Source organism: Chlorella variabilis (assembly GCF_000147415.1).
Source record: "Chlorella variabilis unplaced genomic scaffold CHLNCscaffold_16, whole genome shotgun sequence".
In the NCBI taxonomy this organism is placed as follows: Eukaryota; Viridiplantae; Chlorophyta; class Trebouxiophyceae; order Chlorellales; family Chlorellaceae; genus Chlorella; species Chlorella variabilis.
In genome coordinates, this window is record NW_005435072.1 from 256315 (window position 1) to 276202 (window position 19888).

The 19888-nt window shown below is 69.3% G+C and overlaps 4 protein-coding genes across 4 annotated transcripts in view; 1 reads left to right on the plus strand and 3 right to left on the minus strand.

Moving 5' to 3' along the window:
* Positions 1–1590, minus strand: part of CHLNCDRAFT_136333 (hypothetical protein) — a gene marked incomplete at both ends in the record, with an annotated part of 5805 nt that extends 4215 nt beyond the window's left edge. Inside the window, 5 exons of the mRNA XM_005845784.1 lie at positions 99–179; positions 409–480; positions 782–886; positions 1036–1138; positions 1577–1590. Of these exons, the coding sequence (XP_005845846.1) occupies positions 99–179; positions 409–480; positions 782–886; positions 1036–1138; positions 1577–1590 (375 nt within the window). The remainder of the gene's footprint in view (positions 1–98; positions 180–408; positions 481–781; positions 887–1035; positions 1139–1576) is intronic.
* Positions 1591–1979: 389 nt separating this feature from the next.
* On the minus strand, positions 1980–15881 carry CHLNCDRAFT_136334 (hypothetical protein; the record flags this gene model as incomplete). The annotated part of the gene is made up of 26 exons (XM_005845785.1): positions 1980–2072; positions 2656–3099; positions 3359–4919; positions 5086–5975; positions 6374–6448; positions 6997–7120; positions 7315–7394; positions 7580–7638; positions 7834–7949; positions 8215–8344; positions 8552–8633; positions 8742–8870; positions 9083–9260; positions 9477–10005; positions 10237–10339; positions 10526–10611; positions 10864–10938; positions 11109–11256; positions 11506–11590; positions 11770–12448; positions 12595–12817; positions 13031–13324; positions 13614–13762; positions 14160–14588; positions 14767–15532; positions 15789–15881. 26 exons carry the CDS (start codon positions 15879–15881, stop codon positions 1980–1982), a joined length of 7620 nt encoding a protein of 2539 aa, XP_005845847.1.
* Positions 15882–16155: 274 nt separating this feature from the next.
* On the plus strand, positions 16156–18843 carry CHLNCDRAFT_136335 (hypothetical protein; the record flags this gene model as incomplete). Its single annotated transcript, XM_005845675.1, has 10 exons — positions 16156–16167; positions 16290–16763; positions 17009–17098; positions 17260–17297; positions 17439–17487; positions 17595–17663; positions 17826–17880; positions 18067–18164; positions 18309–18445; positions 18684–18843. 10 exons carry the CDS (start codon positions 16156–16158, stop codon positions 18841–18843), a joined length of 1182 nt encoding a protein of 393 aa, XP_005845737.1.
* A 957-nt stretch (positions 18844–19800) lies between these two features.
* Positions 19801–19888, minus strand: part of CHLNCDRAFT_136336 (hypothetical protein) — a gene marked incomplete at both ends in the record, with an annotated part of 3552 nt that continues 3464 nt past the window's right edge. Inside the window, one exon of the mRNA XM_005845786.1 lies at positions 19801–19846. Coding sequence (XP_005845848.1) covers positions 19801–19846 — 46 coding nt within the window. The remainder of the gene's footprint in view (positions 19847–19888) is intronic.

A 19888-nucleotide genomic window follows, 5' to 3' on the forward strand; every position in this document is an offset into this window, starting at 1 on the left:
AGGCAGCCGCGTCAAAAATGCGTTACTATTCAATGCATTCAATCAGGCAGCAGGCCGCCAGCTTCCCGGCCTGGCGGCGGGCTTGCCTGTGTGCAGACGCCGGCGGCGCCGCCGCTGGCCGCCCGCCGCTCCACCCACTCGCGGCGGATCTGGGGCAGGCCCTGGCGAGGGTCCACGCCCTGCGTGGGCGTGGAGTGGGGTGTGGCCGCGAGCCGCTAGCGGCATGTGAGCTGTGGCGGCATGTGGGCTGTGGCGGGCAGCTAGCGCTTGGCAGCAGGGAGGCCCCCGCAAGCATCCCTCGCTTGCAATACTGCGGCTCGGCTCTGCGCTCCATGCAGTGGGCCATGCACGGCGGGCGTTGCCGGCGGTACTGCTGCTGTACATTTTGCAGTACAATTCTGGCAGTACCTGGGGGCCGCTGGTGTCGTACAGGTCGAACACGCCACTGCCGCCGGCCAGGCTCACACGGCGGAAGGGCACCTGCACGCAAGCGGGTGAGCGACGCAGGTGTGAGTGGAGGCTGGAGGGCAGAGGGAGGCGAGAGGAAAGTGTGGGTAGGGCTTTGAGCACGCCTGGTTCTGGTCGGGCAGAGGCAGGGCAGGCCAGCAGCAGCAACGCGAGAGGTTTGGATGGCAGGGCCAGCCCACGCTGCCGCAGCGCCTCAGATCCTGCGCCATGGCGGTGCCTCTCGCTGCCTCCCCGTGCAGTCCTACCCTGCCGCACACCCACATGGCCACCATACATGGCGATGCCACCCACGACAAAGCCGCCACCCGCTCACGTGCATGGTGGTGCCACCATGCTGTACCGCCTGGTAGTGCTTCTCTGAGGAGGGGAAGCAGTCCTCGAAGGTGGGCAGCTGGCGGAACTGGAGGGCCGCCTGGTCCTGCAGGCTGGCAGTGGGGCATTGCGTAAGCAACAATGGGGCCTGGCACGGACGCTGACTTGGCGCGATGCCAGCCAGCACTCATCCAGGCGTGGCTCGCCCGCCAGCTGCCCCTGGGCAGCCAGTACTTGCACCGAGGACTCACTCACCTTTTGAGGGCGGTTCACGGAGAGCTTGGGGGCTCCGCTGCCGGGCTCGGGCGGTGCAGGTGTCGAAGTGACGGCAGGCTGGGCGGCAGCGGTCGGGCGGTGACTGCGCCGGGGGCGGGGCAGAGGGAGGCGGCCAGAAGACGCTCCGAAGGCGCCCATACGCCCCGGATGCGTCAAATGGATGGCTGACAGTGCCATGGCGACCGTGCTGGAGCAGCGGACTCCAGCAGATGCTGGTCGATGGGGGCCGCACGAGAGATAGAGACGCGTGGGAGTTTGTTAGACAGGGTATCGAACAGAACGAGCGACAATTCATCGAAAGCTGGGCAACGCGGACAGTAGATCCAGCTCTGGTGGTTTTGGCTCATTGGCAACCCGCCAGCCTGGCGCCGCCAACGGCGGCTGTGGTTCCATGCAAGAAGCCCAGTAATCGTCTGTAAATCATCACTTTCTTACATGAAGTTCCACAGGCGACCCCCAAGAAAAGAAAAAACGAACCCACTGACAAACGGAGGGAAATGGCAGCGGTGCCGCCGCCAACTGCTCGCGCGGCATGGGCGCAACATGCTGGCAGCTGCGCGTTCAGAGAAGCCGGGCTCAGGCTGTTCCGGACGCATGACACCACATGGTCCCGGGCGTAGGTCGCCACTAGCACTGCGCAGGGCAATCACATCCGGTAGGGGGTGCACCTGGAGGCGACACACCTGGCCCCCTTGCAGCAGTGGAAAGTTTGGGTGCAGATGGGGGTACAGAAGCTGACGCATTCGCCTCCGTTGGTGCAGCGCCCGCTGCAGCAGCCTGCGCAGCACACGTTGCTCATGCCGGGCCCGCCGATGGTGCATCTGGCCCGGTCCGGTAGGCAGGGGAATGGAGGCCTGGGCGGCGGGCGCGGCGGCGATTTCGGCGGTTTTGGCGACGGCGGCGGCTTGGGCCGCGGTGGTGGCTTAGGCGGGCGTGGGGGAGGCTTGGGTCTGGGAGAAGGCGGTGGGCGTGGAGGCTTGGGCCGAGGAGGAGGCCTTGGAGGACGAGGAGGAGGCCTTGGGGGACGAGGCGAGGGAGGAGCGCGTTGCGCCACGACTGCAGCAGAGGCGGACCGGGACGGGGCGCCTCAGCACCCAACCGCACTGGCGCCGCTGCTGCGCTGCGCTTCAGCACGCATCACAACCCCAGCTCACCGGCTTCCAGCAGCATCGCCAGCAGGAGGGCACAGAGGAGGAGGGCAGAGGCAGGCCTGTCCCGCATGGTCGCACGGCGCAGAGCTGCGCTCTCAAACCCCTGCGGTTTACGTGAATTCGATGGCAGCACGCGAAACAAACAGCACCAGCGCTGAGTCCCTAAGTTAGGGTTCTATCACTACCGCTTCCCGGATCACGAATGTCTGCTGCTCTGTCCATTCAAATGCGTTCGGGAGGTCGTGGGAGGCCGAGTGGGTGCAGGCCGTGGCATGCCGCACGACCCCGCCTGCTTCTGCCTGCTCCGCCCGCTATACTCCCGCCCTCGCCGCAGGCCTTGATCCGGAGCTCATATTTAAAGATGCAGCACAGCAGATTCGTTGAAAACCTTCTTTTTCACCGCGATCTGCTGCCGCCGTAGAGGGCCCAGCCTGGCGTCCCATCACACGAGGAACAGCAGCCGCTCTGCAGCAGAGGGGTCGGGCCTGCCGCCGCGCCGCCGTGCCTCCCACACGTCCACGGCGGCCGCCGCCACCGCCGCAAGCTGCGGCGCAACGCCGGCCACGGCAGCCGCCCCCGCGAGGCCGCCGGCGAGGGAAGCCACGAAGGCGGCCGTGCCTCGCTCCCAGGCAGCGCCCTCGCCGCCGCAGCTGGGCTGCACGCCTGGCAGGTGGGCCGCCGCCCAGAGGGCCAGCCAGCAGCGGTACAGCTCTCCAAAGTGCTGGTGGCAATGCGGCAGTACCATACAGGCTCCGGCCTCCTGAGGCTGCAGCGCCGCCGCCAGCCGCTGCAGCCGCGCCGCCGCGGCCGCCGCCCAGCCCTGCGCCGCTGCCGCGGCGGGTGACCCAGCTGCCGCTCGGGGCAGCAGCTGCGCTAGCGAGCGCGCCGCCAGCTGCGGGGCACGGGGCAGAGACAGGCGGGCATGAGCACGTTGATGCTCAGGGAAAAGGGAGGAGCGGCGGGGAGTGCAGGGGTTCAGCAGCAAGGGAAGCAGAGGCAGGGAAGCAGGGGGACACACTGCTAGACTAGCGGCCCCAGGGCAACCATGCGCAGCAGGCAAAGCAGCCCAGCGGCAGCCCAGCAGGCAGGCAGAGGAGGGCGCCGCCTGGGGCAACAGCAAGACAGGCGGCAGCGCAGCAGGGCCCCCCCACCTGCGCCAGCAGCAGCGGCTCCTCATGCGTGTTCTCGGGCTCCGGATCAAACAGCTTCTCGGCAGCTGCCGCCGCCCTGGACGCCGCCGCCGCAGCCCTGGCCGCCGCTGCCGCGCCGCCCGCCTGCTGGCCGGCAGCCGGCGAGCCCCTGTTGCTGCCGCCGCCGCCGCTGCTCTCATCGCCATCGCCTGCCGCGTCCGGCTCGCCAAGAGGGCAGCAGAGGTGGGCGAGCAGCGCCAGCAGGGCCGGGTGCGGGCCGAAGCGTGCGGCGAGGGCGGGGAAGGCGGCACGGAGCAGGCGCTCCTCAGATGGCGCCGCCGGCTCCGAATCCACCGCCGCCACCGCCGCCAGGGCTGCAGCCGCGCCCGACAGGCGGCGCGTGAGGGAGGCCGCGCTTGCGCTGGAAGGCCGCCCCACGCTGCCGAGGCTGCTGCAGGAGGAGAAGCCGGCGAGGGCGGCGGCGGCCGCGGCCGCCGCCGCCGCACGCACCTCATCCTCCTCATCCTCTGAAAGCTGCAGGGCCGCCGCCCAGGCGCCTGCCGCGGCCTCTGCTGCCGCATCTGACGCACGAGGGTCAAGTGTGAGCAGGTCGGAAGAGGCTACCGCCGCCGCCGCCGCCAGGCGCAGCTCGGGCACCTGCCACGGCTGGCGCCACTCGCCCGCCAGCGCCAGCAGCCGCTCGGCGGCGGCCGCGGGCGGCGTGCCGGCGCGCGGGATGCCGCCGTGCAGGCTCAGCAGCCGGCGCAGCAGTGGGCCCAGGCAGCGCACCGCGTGCTGCACGGTACGGGGGTCGTCGGCGGCGGCGGCCAGCCGCAGCATGGAAGCAAACTCTGCCTCTGCCTCTGCCTCTGCTCCTGCCTCTGCCTCTGCCTCTGCTCCTGCCTCTGCCTCCGCCTTCGCCTCTGCCTCTGCCGCGCCGTCACCGCCGACGCAGCCGCCGCCGCCGCCGTCGACGGCAGCAGAGCCTGCCGGCCCTGCTGAGCCTGCTGAGCCTGCCGTGCCTGCTGTGCCTGCTGTGCCCGCTGTGTCTGCTGCATCCGGCGGCGGCAGCAGCGCCAGCAGGTGCAGCAGGCGGCGCTGTGCCTTGTGGTGCCCCTCCCGCCGCAGAGCCTCCAGCAGCAGGCGCCTGAGGACTGGGGGCTCCGCACAGCCACCTGCGCCGCCGCTCGCGACGACGACGCCGCCGTCGCCGCCGCTGGCCCGCCACACCTGCCGCTGCGCCTGCTGGCCTCCGTGCTGCGCCTGCTGTGCCTGCTGTGCCTGCTGTGCCTGCACGTGCCGCAGCATCACCTTCAGGGCTGCACCCCGCACCTCGTACACAGGAGAGCGCAGCGCCGCCGCCAGGCGCGGGAGCAGCTCGTCGCCGCCGGTGCCGCCGCCAAGGCCCCCCCGCTGCTGCTGCTGCCGCTCTCCCTGCTGCTGCTGCACTCCCTGATTCTCCTGCTGCTGCTGCTGCCGGCGCCGGAGCAGCAGGGAGAAGCATAGCTGGGTGGCGTGCTTGTAGGCAACGCTGAGCATGGGGCTGATATAGTCTCGCGTCGGGGCGGCGGCGCCAGCAGACCTGCGGGCAGGCGCGGCGGGTGGCAGGGCAGCTGCTCAGGAGCACATACCACATACAGAATAGCTGTCTTCTGCAGAAGATACTCAAGAGAAGAAACTCGGAGCAGGCAGGCACGGTGTGTGGATTGCGGCCGGGGCGGGCTGCCCCTCTGGCTGCCCCTCCCCACCTCTCCAACGCCTGCCAGCAGAGCCGCTCCACCTCAGCCAGCCATGCAGCCGCCGCCGCCGCCCCCGCCGCCGCCGCGCCCTGCTGCTGTTGCTGGCCATGCTGCTGCCGGCGACCGCTGGGAAGCAAGGCCGCGGCTGCCGCTGCCACCCTCACGTATTCTAAGCTCACAGCCGCCGGCACGCAGCTGCCGCTGCTGCCGCCCTCGTACGCAAGGGCACACGCCGCGGTGGCGCAGCCCATCAGGGGCGGCGCCGCCGCCGCGGCGAGCGCCTCGGCGGCTGCCGCGTCGCCCGTCTGCGCCGCACCCTCCAGCAGCGCGCGCAGCTGCAGCAGCTGGCCATGCAGAGCGTTGAAGGGCGGACGCTGCTGCTGCGGCTGCGGCTGGCTGGCAGGCGCACCGCCTGCTGCAGCAGCCGCTGCCGCAGCCGCAGCCGCCACGCCTCGGGCGACAGCTTCACCCAGCGCCGCCGCCGCCGCCGGCCGCTGCTCGGGCGGCACCAGCGGCGGCAGCGCGGCAGCGGCCAGCCGCCGTACCGCCAACGTACCGCTGCCCGCGCACCGCTGGATGAGCGGGGCAAAGGCGGCCGGCGACAGCCGCGCCTCCACCAGCCCGCTGCTGCCGCTGCTGCCGCTGAGGCGGTTGTGCTGGGAGGCGCGCAGGCGGGACAGCAGTACCAGCACAGGGAACAGGCTGGGGTGCATGCCGCCGACGCCGCCGGCGCCACTGCTGCCTGGGCCAGAGGCGCCACCAATGCTGCCTGCCGCTGCGGCGCCGCCGTCCAGCGCCTCTGTGGCCGCCGCCAGCTGGCGCAGCAGGAAGGGGTGCAGCTGGGGGTGGCGGGCGAAGAAGTCGGCCGCCGTGGGAGCCCGCTTGGCGGCCACCGTGCCCTGCGGCAGCGGGAGGGTTGGTGCGGCGGGCAGCCAGGGTGGGCACAAACCAGGACCGTGCTGTGCACGCATGGACATGCTGAGGCTCCTCCATCCGATTCGGATAGAATTCTGCAGGGAAAATCTCTCGGGAATGCTGCTCGGGAATTCCCGGGAATTCCCCGGGAACGGCCGGGAATGGCCGGGAATGGCCGGGAATCCCCGCGAATGGCCGGGAATGCTCGGGAATTCCCGGGAATGCACAGCAATTCTCAGAATTTCATGAGAATTTTGAGGCTCTGGGGCTGAAGCAATTTGTGCTGGTGCACAGACCCCTGGCGGAGACCGGGCAGGGCACCAAGCAGCTATAGGGAAAAGAAAACTGCGGCCAGGGCGTTGCTGGCGAGGCGCCGCCTCACCTTGCCGGCGCTGTTGCGGAAGCCCAGCACCCGCACCAGCAGCGCGGTGTAGCAGAGGCTGGCCGCGTTGCGGACCTGCGGGGCGGCAGGGGCGGGCAGGCAGGCAGGCTGAGGCTTACCACCGTTGTCCGCCGCTCTCCAGTGCGCGGCAGACCCTCAAGCAGCGGCTCTCCGTTCTGGCTGGCATTCATCGGTACTGCAAAGCGCCGAAACCTCCCGCTGCCCACCCCCCGCGTGCAGCAGCCACAGCGGCAGCCTTAGGCCGCGGCTAAGAAAGGCCTTCTTTGAAGGCGCTGGAGCTAGTGTCTAAACCCTCCGAGAGGGCACAGGTTCGATTCCTCCCATGTCGAAACTTTGTGAGGACAAACGCGGCATAGCTGACCGGCTCAGCGCCAATCCAAGCCAATTCCTTCGGGAACGCCTAATAGAATCGCCAAGGCTTCGGCACAGGCCTCCCCGGGACCCATTCACTACTAGTGGGGGGTACTGCACTTGGCGCGTCGGGCAGATCAAATAATGGTCTAAAGCTAGACGTTAAAACCGGGAAGTGAAGCTTGTGGAGGCTCTTCCCCACCTTTACCTTTACCTTTAGCCTGCCCGCCCGGCAGGGCCCGCCCCCGCACCTCCCACTGCGGCGCCGCCATGCCCAGAACGGCGGTCTGCATGGCTGGCGCCAGGTAGGCGGACACGTCCACCGCCAGGTAGGCATCCTGGAAGGCCATGCGCAGGCAGTTGAGGGCGTGCACCCTGCGGAGAAAGAAGGAGGAAAGGAAGGAGGGAGGGAGGAATGAGGGGCACATGCGGTTGCCCGGTCAGTCGGCTGTGGGTCGGTTGGGTGTGGGTGGTGACGCGGTCGGCGGCTCTGCCCTGCGCTGATGCAGAAACCGCCACACCCCCAGCCCCACACACCGCACCGCCGCACACCACACCACACCACACACCTGGGCCACGCGTTGGCGGCGTACTGCCGCTCGTCTGCGGCGGTACGCAGCAGCTCCGCCATGCCGCGGTGCAGCAGCACCTGCAGACAGGGTGCCAGGCAGGGTGCCAGGCAGGGACAGGTGTGCGTGGTGGAAGTTGCGGCGGTGGTTGCAGCATGTGTGCAACTGTGTGTGATGGGACGGGGGGGTAGGCCGGGAGGTTGTGGCGGTGCTATCAGCGTAGGTGCATCTGCGTGTGATGGGGTGGGACCCCAGCCAGGCCCACCTTCTGGCTGCTGTTTGGCTCTGAATAGAAGATGGACACCACGCCAAACGGCAGGCCGGCTGCAGGCAAGGACAGACCAGCAGCAGGCACGGCGTGGTGGGGTGGCGCAAGCGCTTCCGCAGGAGCAGCAGCAGCAGCAGCAGCGGTGGCGCCGGCAGCAGCAGCAGCAGTTGGCAGGGGCAGTTGGCAGAGCCAGGCGTGCCAGTTGCTGCTGCTGCGGCGGCCGGCGTGGCATGCAGGCAGGGGAGGCGCACCGGAGCGGCGCACGATGTCGCCGCTGCCCTGGCCCGGGCGCCGCGCAAAGGCCAGCAGCTGCTGCAGGCAGCGCTGGGGCAGGGCGCGGAGCGCGGGGTCCTCCAGCTGTAGGAGCCTGCAGGGGGCGCGGCGTACGGGAGCAGGGACAGGCGATGTGTGTGTGTGCGTGTGTGTGTGTGTGTGCCGCGTGTGCGTGTGCGCGCGCGCATGAGAGTGAGAGAGAGAAGAGAGAGAGAGCGCATGTCGAGGGCTGCGGTCCTGCCGCCACCCCATGCAGCAGCAGGACGATGCATGACAGGCCGCCAGTGGCAGAAACGTGCCACGGTGCGGCCGCCCGTTGCGGCAGCCGCCCCCGCCCCCACCCCCGCCCCGCGGCCCACCTCTCGCACAGCGCCGTGAATCCCTGCTGCGTCTTGTCCACGGCGCCGCTGTGCTTGAGGGCGCAGAGCAGGTGGGTGAAATGGGAGGCCATGCGGGACAGCTGGCAGGCATCCAGCAGCGCCGCGGGCCCTGCGGGGGCGGCAGCGGCACCCGCGGTACGAATTGCAGTACCAAATGTGGTACAAACAGGCAGTGCGCCAGCCCGACAGCAGCCAAGGAAGAGGCGGGTCAAGTAGCAAGCGGCGGGGGCATCCTCGGCAGGTGCACCGCCTGGCACGGGCATGCATGCACACAGGGCAGGGCGCCGGCGCTGGGGGCGTGGGCAGCAATTCGCACCTTGGATGGGAAGCGCACGAACCAGGTTGCCTAGCAGCAGCCCGCACTCCTTGCTGCTCTGCCAGCAGCCGGTGTTGATTATCTGCAGAGGGGCGGAGGGGCGCGTCTTGCGTGTGTGGAAGTGGTGGTTGACTGCTCAGTACCAGTACAATGTGTGGAGGCGGCACGTGTGCCTGCTAACTCAGCTCACCTGCGCACGAGGCCCCAATGCGTCGGCGCTGCTCCCCTCCTGCTGCTCTGCGCTTTCTTCCAGCTCCGCGCTTTCCTCATCCAGCGCCACGTCATCGGCATCCACGTCAGCAGCATCCATATTCTGATTCTGCAGCGCCAGCCACCGTGTGGTGACAAGAAGCAGGTCCGAGCAGCGGCTGGGTTGCCAGGGCCGGCCCAGCCTGCAAGGCAGGCCGGCAGGCAGCACCAGCAGCAGAAACGGCAGCAGCCAAGGGCACCGCTGCGGCCGCTGGCTCCTACCCCCCACCCTTGCTGGCCCAGCTGGCGGGGGTGGGCAGCCGCCCGGCGGTGTGGGCACACCTGTGGTTTGCTGAGGATGGGCAGGGTGAGGTCGCTAACAGCATAGGTCAGGTCAAGCAGGCGAGCCACCAGCCCCCGCCAGTCGCGCGCCGCGGGCTGCTGCCCGTCCTCGCCGCCGGCCTCCGCCGCCGCCTGCCGCTCAGCCAGGCGCTTCCAAGGGAAGTGCGGCACGGCATACCTGCAAAGGATGGGTGGCAATGGGAGGGTGGATGGAAGGATGGAAGATTGGAAGGGGGATGGAAGGAGGGTTGCCGCACAAGGTACGGGAGCAAGGCCTTGGACCCACAGAGGGCAGGGTGGTCACTAACCGCCCTGCCCGCTGCCCTGCGCGCCGTACGCCGTCCTCTCTCTGCCCCATTTCCAGCCCCCCTGCCTCCCAGCCCCAGCCGCTCACCTCAGCGCCAGCAGCGCGCCCTGGGCCAGCCCCCCGCGGCACGCCCCCAGCATGTCCGCCTGCGCCAGCTCCACCCGCCGCTGCAGCAGGCGGCAGGCGCTCTCCAGGAAGCACCAAAGAGCCGCCTCCCGCGCCTCCTCCTCTGCCCCTGATTCTGCAGCCGCCCGCCGCCCCTCCCCTGCCTCTGATTCTGCAGCCGCCCGCTGCTCCTCCTCCGCCTCTGATTCTGCAGCCCCAGCTGGTGGTGGTGGTGGTGGTGTGGGGGGAGCCTCGACGGCGCCGCTCACCACATCCAGCCCCCAGCAGCAGCCCCCCGCGTCGCCGCCGCCGTACTTGCGCAGCAGCAGCAGCAGCAGCTGGGCGCCGGCGTCGGCCTCGCGGCCGCGCGGGCAGGCCAGCAGGCGCAGCGCGCGGCGCAGCAGCGGCGCCAGCGCGGCGGGGGTGGCAAAGCCAGGCAGCGGGGAGGGCAGGCGCAGCAGCACCGCGGCGGCCGCCTCGCGCAGCCGCTCCCAACTATCCAATGCGGCAGCTGCGGCAGGAGGCAGGCAGGAAGGGGAGGCGGGGAGGCAGGCGGGCAGGTTGGCAAGCCAGGCAGGCAGGCACACAGGCAGGCAGGCAGGTGGGCAAGCCAGGCAGACAGGCAGACAGGCACGCAGGGCAGGTGGGCAGGCCGCCAGCCAGGCCAGCAAGAGGCAGGCAGGCCTCCACAGGCAGGCGTCCACACAGGCAGGCCCGCCCACAGCGGCTGAGGAGCTCTCACCCATCAGCAGCTGCACTGTTCCCTGGGTGAGAAAGCGGGGCCCAAAGGCGTCAAACTGGGCGGGACGCAGCGTGGCGAACAGCAGGCACCACGCGGGCGGCGCCTGCAGGGAGGGGCATGGCCGGCGCATGTCAGGGCAGCTCAGCGGCGCGGCGGCAGAGCCAGACAGCAAAGCCAGACAGCCAGGCTGCTGCTTAAAAACGAAAAAAAAGTGGGGAGCAGGCAGACAACAGGGAGTAGAAAGTCAAAGGGGAGGAAGGCAAGGGAGGAAAGCGCGGCGCCGCCTCACCACCGCAGGGTTCAGCAGGTCCCCAAACGCGCCCAGCAGCTGTGCCAGCAGCTCCAGAGCCATGCAGGAGCGCTGGTGGGTGGCGCCTGCAGCACATGGCGTGCAGGCGGCGGGGTGGGGGCGCGGCGGCGGCGGCGGCGAGGGCCGCAGACCTGGCGCGGGCACAGCGGCGGGCGGGGCAGGCGCTGGGCTTGCTCGGAGCGCCGGGCCGGTGCAGCACCAAGCACGCCACACGCTACCGCCCGCCCCCAGACTCTGTCAAAATGCACCACAACGAAAACCAATCCAGTCCACTCCCTCACACAAAACACAAGAGTCACGCAGGGCACAGCACCAACCGCACGCGCCTGGGTAAAGGCTGTCCAGAAGGGTGCCGCCCAGCCAGTGCAGCCAGCGCTGCTGCGCGGCCACGGCTGCAGGGCGCAGGCGGCGGAGGCAGCGGGCGGGAGTTGAGGAGGCACCTGTGCCGCGCCCAGGCGCGCCCACCGGTCCTGATCCCGCCCCACCCGCCCCAGCCATGCAGAAGCACGCTGCAGATGCGCCCGGGACAAGCCCAGCTGCTGAGGGGAGCAGCCGGGTGCACCTCTGGCAGCGGCCGCCGCAGCGTCGGACCCCGGTGGGGCGGGCTTGCGGGCGAGGATGGCGGCCACGGCGCCGCGCTGCCGCATGAGCAGCTTGCCCAGCTGGGCCAGGGTCTTGTGCTTGAGGGAGGTGCTGGGGCATCTGCAGGGCTGGGCCGGGGAGGGGAGGGTGCAGGTAGGTGAGGGCTGCTTGAAGGAGTGGTGGCATGGGGATGACGCAGAGGGCGAGGGTCGGGTAGGCAGGCAGGAAAGCAGGCAGGCGGCCAGGCAGGCGGGCAACGCAAGGTGGCAGGCAGGCAGCCAACCATGCAGGCAAGAAAAAGCAGGCATGCAGGCAGGGAAAGCAGGCATGTAGGCAGGCCAGGCGAGCGGGAGCGCGCGCCTGAGGGTCAGCCGCACCGCCTCCGCCGCCACCTCCAGCTCAAGGTCACTGGGGGGCTCCGTGGCGCGCGGGTGGCTGCACACCAGGGTCAGCGCATCCACCCTGCAAGAGAGGAGGAGAGAGAGGGAAGGTTAGGAGGCAGGGGAGCGGGAGGGGTACGGGAAGAACTAGGTAGTATGGGACACCTGTTCCGCTATGGGGGGTATGGGAGGGAGGGCAGGAGAGCGACAGATGTCATGTTTTCTGCTGGTGAAGGTACAGGGCATGGGCTGACGACGCACCTGAGGCACTCGTCGGCGGAGCGTACCGCTGCCAGCAGGGCGGCCCGTACCGCCTCCGCACCCAGCCCCTCCACGGGCAGCAGGTGCAGGTCTGGCAGCAGCTGCTGCCTGCGGGCCGCCGTCAGTACCGCCAGGCACCCGGCAGCGGAGCCCTCTGCGGGGACCTTCCCGCCAGCTGCCGACGCGGCGGCAGCAGGGGCGGCCCCCGTGGGCGAAGGGACAGCTGCAGGGCTGCCCGGCAGCAGGCGGCCCAGCAGCAGGCCCAGAGCAGGAGGGTCTTGCGCCAGCAGGCGGGGCAGCAGGTGGGAGGCGACGTTGTCCCGCAGCTGCTCGCTGCCGTCCCGCAGCGCAGCCGTCAGTGGTGGCAGCCAGCAGGCCCGCCAGTCGCCGCCGCCCTGGCCGCCGCCGGCGCCGCCGTTGCCGCGACCGCCGTTGCTGCCTGCGGCAGCTGCTGCGGCTGCGGCGGCAGCTGCTGTGCCGCCAGGCCTCCCGGCTGCCTCCTGCTGAAGCTGCGCCAGCAGGGCCAGGAGCATGCCAGTCACGGCAGAGGCGATGAGGTGGAACGACATGGCTTCCAGGCAGCTGCCCACCAGCCCCGGCTGCAGCGCCAGCAGCGGCGCGGCGCCGACGCGCGGTACCAGCGCCTGCAGCGCAGCGTACCGCCCCTTGCGGTTCGCGTCTGCAGCGGGGCGGGACAGGGGCGGCAGGCCAGGGGGCATGGACGGTGGGCGGGGCAGGTGGCAGGTGGTACGGGCATCGACGTACTGAATCAGACTGGTACTTTTGGGCGGTACTGCTTCAAGGCAGGCCGTGCAAGCGCCTCACCCACTCCCAGCAGGTCTCGGGCAATGCCCAGCAGCACGCCGCCGCTGCGCGCGCCGCCAGCGCCGCCGCTCATGGGCCCTCCCGCCACTGCCTCCTCCCGCTGCTCCTGCTGCCGGCTGTTGACCAGCTGCTGGTCAGCTACCAGCTGCTGCTGCAGCTGCAAGATGTCCAGCAGGCACTCAAAGGAGGCCACCACTCGGTGCAGCGTCTGGCTGAGGGGAGCCTGCGGGACGGGGTGGAAAGAAGCTGGGAAGCCAGGTGGACGTGAGGAGGCGGTGCCGGGGCGAGGTGGCGGAATGCAACAGAGCCCGCGGTACAGGGTGTTATATATATATATATACGGTTATATATATACGGCAGACCAGGCGGTACAAGCCGCAGCACGTGCTGCAAATTGAGGTGGTACAGCAGGCTTCTCGCCAGGCGGTACGCCCACCTCGAAGCCCTGCCACAGCAGGCCCAGCACGAGGCGCTGCCGCTCCTCGTCCAGCAGCGGTACCGCCGCCGCTGGGCCCCCTGCCGCCCGCTCATCTCCCAACTGCCGCTCCTGCTCCTGCTCCTGCTCCTGCTCCTGCTCCTGCTGCTCCTGCTCTGGCTGCTCCCCCTCCTCCGGCGGCGCTGCCTCGGCGGCCAGCGCCGCCGCAGCCGCCGCCTGCTGCTGCCGCACGCGCTCCAGGCAGGCGCAGAGCGTGGAGTGGGCGTGGAAGCGGAAGTGCTCATCGGTGGTGCCCTGCACGGCGGGCAGCGCAGGGAGGCGGCGGTGGGGAGGCTGAGGCGGAGGGTGGAAGGCGGAGGCTGCAGCTGGCTGGCACGCAACATGGCTGACTATTGTAGCCTCCGGCGCCCCGCGTGGACAGTAGGCCGCCTCAGCACTACGCCCGCTGTCCTGCCTGGGGGCAGATTTCAGCAGGAGGGGTACCGCTGTACCGCTGTACCGCTGCAGTGCCGCTCTCGGCGCCAAAACTACGCGCACAACCAGCCTCCCAGCCCCCCCCCCGTCAGCCTGCCTGCCAACAAACCTGGATGGCGGCTGCAATGGCCGGCACCGCTCCCTCCACCAGCAACAGCCACTGGGAGGGCGGCTGCGCCGCGCAGGCCCCTGCCGCCGTGCATCGCTGGGCCAGCAGCGGCGCGCACAGCACGGCGGCGGGCATCGCTGAGAGCAGGCCTGCGGAGGGCAGCAGAGAGCGGCGGCGGCGGCAGCGGCGGCAACGGCAACGCAGAGTGAGCCGGGGTGGCAGGCCGGAGGAGGCGGGGACAGGAGAGGCAGGTTCAATCTGCCATGCGTCGCCAACTTGGAACGCATCAAACGTGTTCCCAAGGAGGCGGGTCCAATAGCCCGCTAAGTTACCGGGCCACGGGTGTTTTTCGGACGTCCCGCGCAATGCCAAAACACCAAAACATACACGCGGCAGCCACGGCCGGCTTGCACATCAGCGGCACAGCATGCACAGCATGCACAGCGGCAGCAGCGCCGCCGAGCGGCTCGCGAGCCGCCACCCATGCACCTCGGATGGCACACAGCCGGCTCAGGGGCGGCAGGCGCCGTAGCTCCGCTGAGAGACCTGCCTTGCGCCCGCCATGCTGCTGCCGCTGCTGCAGGCGAGCATCCAGCAGGCCGATGGGCGCCCGCTGCCCTTCCGCCGCCTCCGCCGCCGGCTCTCCCGGCAGCAACAGCAGCACAGGCGGCGGCTGCTCGCCGCTGCCCCCGACGCTGCTGCTTGTGCCGCCGTTGGGGATGTGCTGCTGAGGCTGCGCCAGCAGCAAGCCCTCTGCAAAGCAACGGGCGACCGCCGCCGGCGGCGCGGCAGGCAGCGCCGCAGCAGCATACAGCGCGACGGCTGCAGAGGCCAGCGCTTCCCGCACCAGCGCCTGCCGCTGCAGCGCCAGCAGCAGCGCCTCGCCGGCCGCCGTCACGGCTGCGGCGGCCGCCTCTGGCTGCTGCCTCAGCATGGCTGGGCCATAGGTGGAAAGAAGAAAGTAGAGCGCAGATACTGCGGCAGGGAGCGGGGAACAGGAAGAAAGAAGGAGGCCAGGCGGCGGGCCCGGTAAGCCAAGGTCGCACAGCGGCGGGTGGGTGCTGCAGAGGCGGCGGCTGCAGCGTGGCAGCTGCAGCGGCCGACAGAGACGGCGGTACAAGCCTTGCCGCGGCGGTACGAGCAGCACACTCACTGCTGTCCTGCAGGCCTTCCATGGCTTGAATGGTGATGCTGGCCAGCCCCCCACCCCCTGCCTCCTCCCCTGCTGCTGCTGGCGCCCCGGCTGCCGCCTCCCCAGCCCCCGACGCTGCCGCCTGCTGCTCCGACTCGCCGCAGAGCGGCAGCAGGGCCGCTTGGATGCCGGCAGCCAGCGCCGCCACAGCAGGCACAGCGCAACCAAGCAGCGCGGACTTGCAGGCTGAGTTGGCCAGCAGTGCCGCCAGCGCTGAGCCCAGAGGCAGGGCATCGGCAGCGCCGCCGCCTGAGCCTGCCAGATGCGACTCTGCCAGCTCTGAGATGCGGGCTGCCGCGGTTTCAGCAAACGTCTGGGCGCCGGCATCAGCGCCAGCGCACTGCTCCTGCTCCTGCCACTGCACCTGCTGCTGCTGCCGCTGCCGCTGCTGCTGCTGCGCCTCCAGCAGCGGCCGCAGCGCCGACAGCAGCGGCTTGTGCAACGGCCGGCTGGCGGGCAGCAGCAGCAGCTCGGCCAGCAGCGCCTGCATGCGGCGTAGGCTGGCTTGCTGCTGCCGCCGCTGCTGCTGCTGCGGGCTGGATCCCTCGCCAGGCTCCGCCGCTTGCTGCTGCACCAGCGGCATGCCAAACTGGACGGCAAAGGAGCAGAGAGGCTTGAGAGCCTCTATCTCCGAATAGGTGCCCCCTAACTGCAACAGGTGCAGCAGCAGCGCGGCAAACCGGCGCAGCTCTGGCGAGGCATCTGCCTCGGCAGCCAGGGCGGCAACCTGCAGCACAAGTGGTGGGAGTTGTGTGGTGAGCCCAGGCGACCTCAGATGAGGAAGGGGCCCGGAAAAGGAGGGCAGCGGCGGCAGCGGCGGCGGCGGCGGCGGCATGCATGCATCGCCTGGCTGCTGCAACCGGCCCAGAAAGGTCGCCGGAGCAGTTGTAAACGCCGCGCGGGCTGCCCAGGTGAGCACAGCATAGGCAGGGGCAGGGCATGCAGCACATGCAGCCTGCGCAGGTGAGCATCGCCCCAATTACCTCTGCGCGATAGGCATCTGGCACTGACAGCCCGCTGCCCTCATATCGCCGGGATTTCTGTTGCCTTTTGAGCTTTGTGAGGTCACAGACCATTCTCTGCCGATGCCGGTGCTCCGATGATGCACACCGATGGGTGCGGTTGGAATCGATCAGGGAAGCTCCAGCAGGGAACCGCACGCCTACGTGGCGATGGCCGAGCTTTGAAGCGCCAAAACAAGGAGTCTCGCGTTGTTCGATCGCAGCCATGGATCGCCGCACTCCAACCAAGCCATCACGCCCACTGGCTGGGGGAGGGAGGGCCCCACTGCAGCTCCGCTTCTTGTTAGCCCTCGTGCTGGGCTCGGCGGCGCTGCTGGTGTTGTTCAGCATGACGCTAAAGGTGAGTCAATACTGGCAACGCAAGCTACGCCCGGTGCAGATTGCAGGCGTGTGGCGGGGGGTGGAGCCGCCCGTTCCGCCGTGCCTGCAAGCCCGTGCCCGGACCCCTGCCTGCGCCCGCAGCTGCCGCGGCAAACACTGTTTCTAGAGGAGGAGCTGGCGGAGCTGCTGGGGACGCACATGGCTGGGTGCTGTCCCTGCCCGACAGGCCTCGGCAGCGCACCCAAGTACTGTCACCTGGGCCTCCCGCCCAACGACACAGAAACGGAGGAGGCAGCAGGCGGCGGCAGCGGCGAGGGCAGCAGCGGCGAGGCCAGCAGCGGCAGCGACCAGGCAGCCTCCGGCGGCGGCTCGGCGAATGCCACAGCTGCAGCAGAGGCGGCGGGCGCTGCCGTAGCCAACGTCACGGCAGCAGGCGCCGTCAACGGCAGCAGCAACAGCAACAACGGCGGCAGCGGCCGCATAGTGCCGCGGCACCGGCTGGCGGTACTGATCCCGTACCGCGACCGCGAGGCGCACCTGGCAGTGCTGCTGGCGGCGCTGCGGCCTCACCTGGACCGGCAGAAGCGGGACCACGACGTCTTTGTCGTCGAGCAGGTGGGGCCTCCTTTCTGCTTCTTACGGGCCTGCAGGAACGCTGACCTGCTCCAGCTTGCTGCAGCAGCAGCATAACCTGCCCTGCAGCACGCTGGCTGCGCTTCGGTTGCCAGCTTGCCGAGCAGCTAGGGGAGAAGGCTTGCATCCTGCCCCGCTGGCCCCGCTTCAAACCCACTGGCCGCTCTCACACCGCACCACACACCACCACACACCACCACCCACACCGGCCCCTGCCACACCCGCAGGGTGATGCCTACCTCTTCAATCGCGGCCTGCTGCTCAACGCGGCGGCCCTGCTGCTGCAGGGCAGCAGCTACGACTACTTTGCTTTCCAGGTGGGGCGCGGGTGGTCCCCTGGGGGGGCCTGGAAACGGGAGGGACGGCGGCTGTGTCTGCCCGTCGCCGCACAGGGCAGCAGCAGAGCCGTCGTGCCGCTGCGCCGCGCCAGAACGGCTCATCCCCGGCCTCCCCTCGTCCTGCCTGCCCCTTGCGGCAGGATGTGGACACCATCCCTCTGGAGAAGGGAAACATCCAGTACAGCTACCCGACAGGTGCATGGGGCAGTACCGCAACAAATCGCTGCAGAGCGAGTCCTTTGCGTAGCTGCCCGTCTGTTGCTAGGCCCCGAGCTCTTTGTGTGCCTGCTGAGCTGTCGGATGGCTGCCTGTGCTGCAGGTCAGGCGCCGCTGCACCTCACACCTCACTGGCTGCATCCCAAGAGCACGTACGAGGCAAGCCGCTCGGCGACCTATGCACCCGCTTCAAGGCATTTCAGCTCTGATCCCCACCCGCCTGCCCGCTCACGTCCAAACCCAAACCTGGTGCCCGCAGGACTTCTTCGGCGGCCTGCTCATCATGACGGCAGAGCAGTTCTGGCGGGTCAACGGTTTCGGCACACAGGTGGCCTCGCCTCAGCCGCAGCCCGGCTGCTTCCTCTGTGCCCAGCTCTGCTCTGCTACGGCTGCGTTGCGCCGCCGCGCTGCACCGTGCTGGCCTTGACGCGCCACTGCTGCCCGCTCGAAGAAGCGTGCGCCTCCGCCGCCCTTCCCTCCCCTTGTGCAGTTCTGGGGATGGGGCCGCGAGGACGACAACCTGCGGGAGCGGCTGGTGCAGGCGGGTGGGTTGGCTGGCCGCTGGGCGGATGGCAGGCCACAAGCGGCATGCTGGCGCGCTTCGAGCTGCACACGGCATGCCTTCCCTCCAAGCTCCCGTGCACACGTGCATGCACCCACCTATACCCCGCCCTACCGGCTCCACATCCTTGCCCACCCACCTGCGCACCATCTGACTGCGGTGCATGCAGGCATGTGGCCCCCGCAGTACCCCATAGCAGCCAAGGAGGCCGGCAGGCGCAGCAAGAGCGCTTACTTCAAGCATCAGGCCCACCAGCAGGCCTCTGAGGTGGGTGGGCTGCCGCCGCTGCGGACGAGACTGCTGTAGAGCCGCAGCTGGCCGCGGTGCTTCCCCCACCTCCCACCCCTGCCTTCTCCCTCCACCATGCTGTTGAGGGCGTGCCGCCGCTGCTGCCCGCCGCGTCCCGTGCAGCTGCGGGCGGCGGAGGATGCCAGCGGCATCGTGCAGTACTTCCAAGAGAATCCCAGGATACCGTACCGCGGCGCCAAGATCATGAGCAGCCAGCCGCAGTTCCTGCGGGACTTCGACACCGGCCTGAACACCACCATGTTCAGGTGGGGTGGCTGGCTGTGGTGCTGAGCTGGCGCTGAGCTGGCGCGTGGCGCTGCTGGCGGCGGCGCCTCTCAAGCCGGGGTTTCAGCTAGCTGGCCCCTTGCTGCCGCATGTGCTCTGGCCTGGTGTCCAGCTGGCAGTCCGGACCACCATCGATGCATGCACCTGCATCCCCATGCTCGCACCGACCGGCCCCACCGCCCACCTCCTGCCTCCACGCCGCCGCCGTCGCAGGGTGCTGGCCATGCAGCCTTTCCTCAACGCCACCCGCCTCTCCCTACACCTTTACTGCAACATCACCGCCACCCCCTGGTGCGAGCGCGGCGCCATCGGCAAGCGCGTGGCTCCCGCGATACGCCATGCCGCGGCGGTGCACGCGGTGGTGGGAAGCTAGCGGGCGGCGGGACGGCTGTACCGCTTGCAGCCTCCACGTCTGTTGTTGTCATCATCATCATGTACCCACTGTACCTGTGTACTGCAAATATATACCTATCAGTTGAGTCCAGCTCTTACAGGTACTTCCCCAGGGCATTCCGAGCCTTCCAGTGTGCCTGGAGAGCAAAGTGTGACAGAGGAGGGTGCGACAAGAATGAAGGGGCGCGCGGCTTGTGCGTGCTTTTCTCTTTCGTTAATCAGGGGAGGGTCGTTCGGTTGGGTGCCCGGTAGTAGGGACAGGCTCCACAATAGAGGCGTGCCGCCAATGTAGGACATACGCTGAAGGGCGGCACAGGCAGAGGCAACGTGGGGGCGAGCTTGGGCTGGCCATCCAAAAATTGTGGGGGGTGCGGGTGGATGGGTTGGGGAGGCCAGTGCCCGGCCGGGCGCCTTATGCGCAGGGCTGGGCGAGGAAGAAAGTGCGGTACCAATGACGACGATTGGCATTGTGCGGTACAGGGCGGGTGTGTGTGGGGGGATAGGAGCGTTTTGTGCGAGGGGCAAACAAAGATGTGAACAGCAGCGTTGTGGGGCGGCGCGCGGGAGGAATGCCGCGCGCCGCCAGCAGAGGCGAGGGCAGAAAAATGCCCGCCGGCGGGCAGTGCGCCCGCTCTGAATGAAGGCGAGGGAAGGCACAGCACTGTTGCGCTACCACAGCAGACTTGAATAGCACTCGTCCGCCCAATCAACGGGTGGCACAACTAGGAAGGGAAAGCAAGCGCACGTCTACGCATACTGGCGCGGCAGGGCCGCTACCCGGCTCACCGGCTCGCCGCCGCCACAGCCTGCCAGCCATCAAAACAGAGTGTGACAGGAATATGACAAAATGGACATAAGTTGGGCGTGACCGGACGCCAGCTCAGCTCGGGTGGGCTGGCGGTACAGCACGCCCCATCAACACTGTACCGCTGCCAGCCTAGCGGCAGGCCGCCCTCGGCAGGCGGCCGCCCGGCTGGCGCATGCTGTGGTAGGTGTGTGGGGTGGGGCGGGGGGGAGCGGGTGAG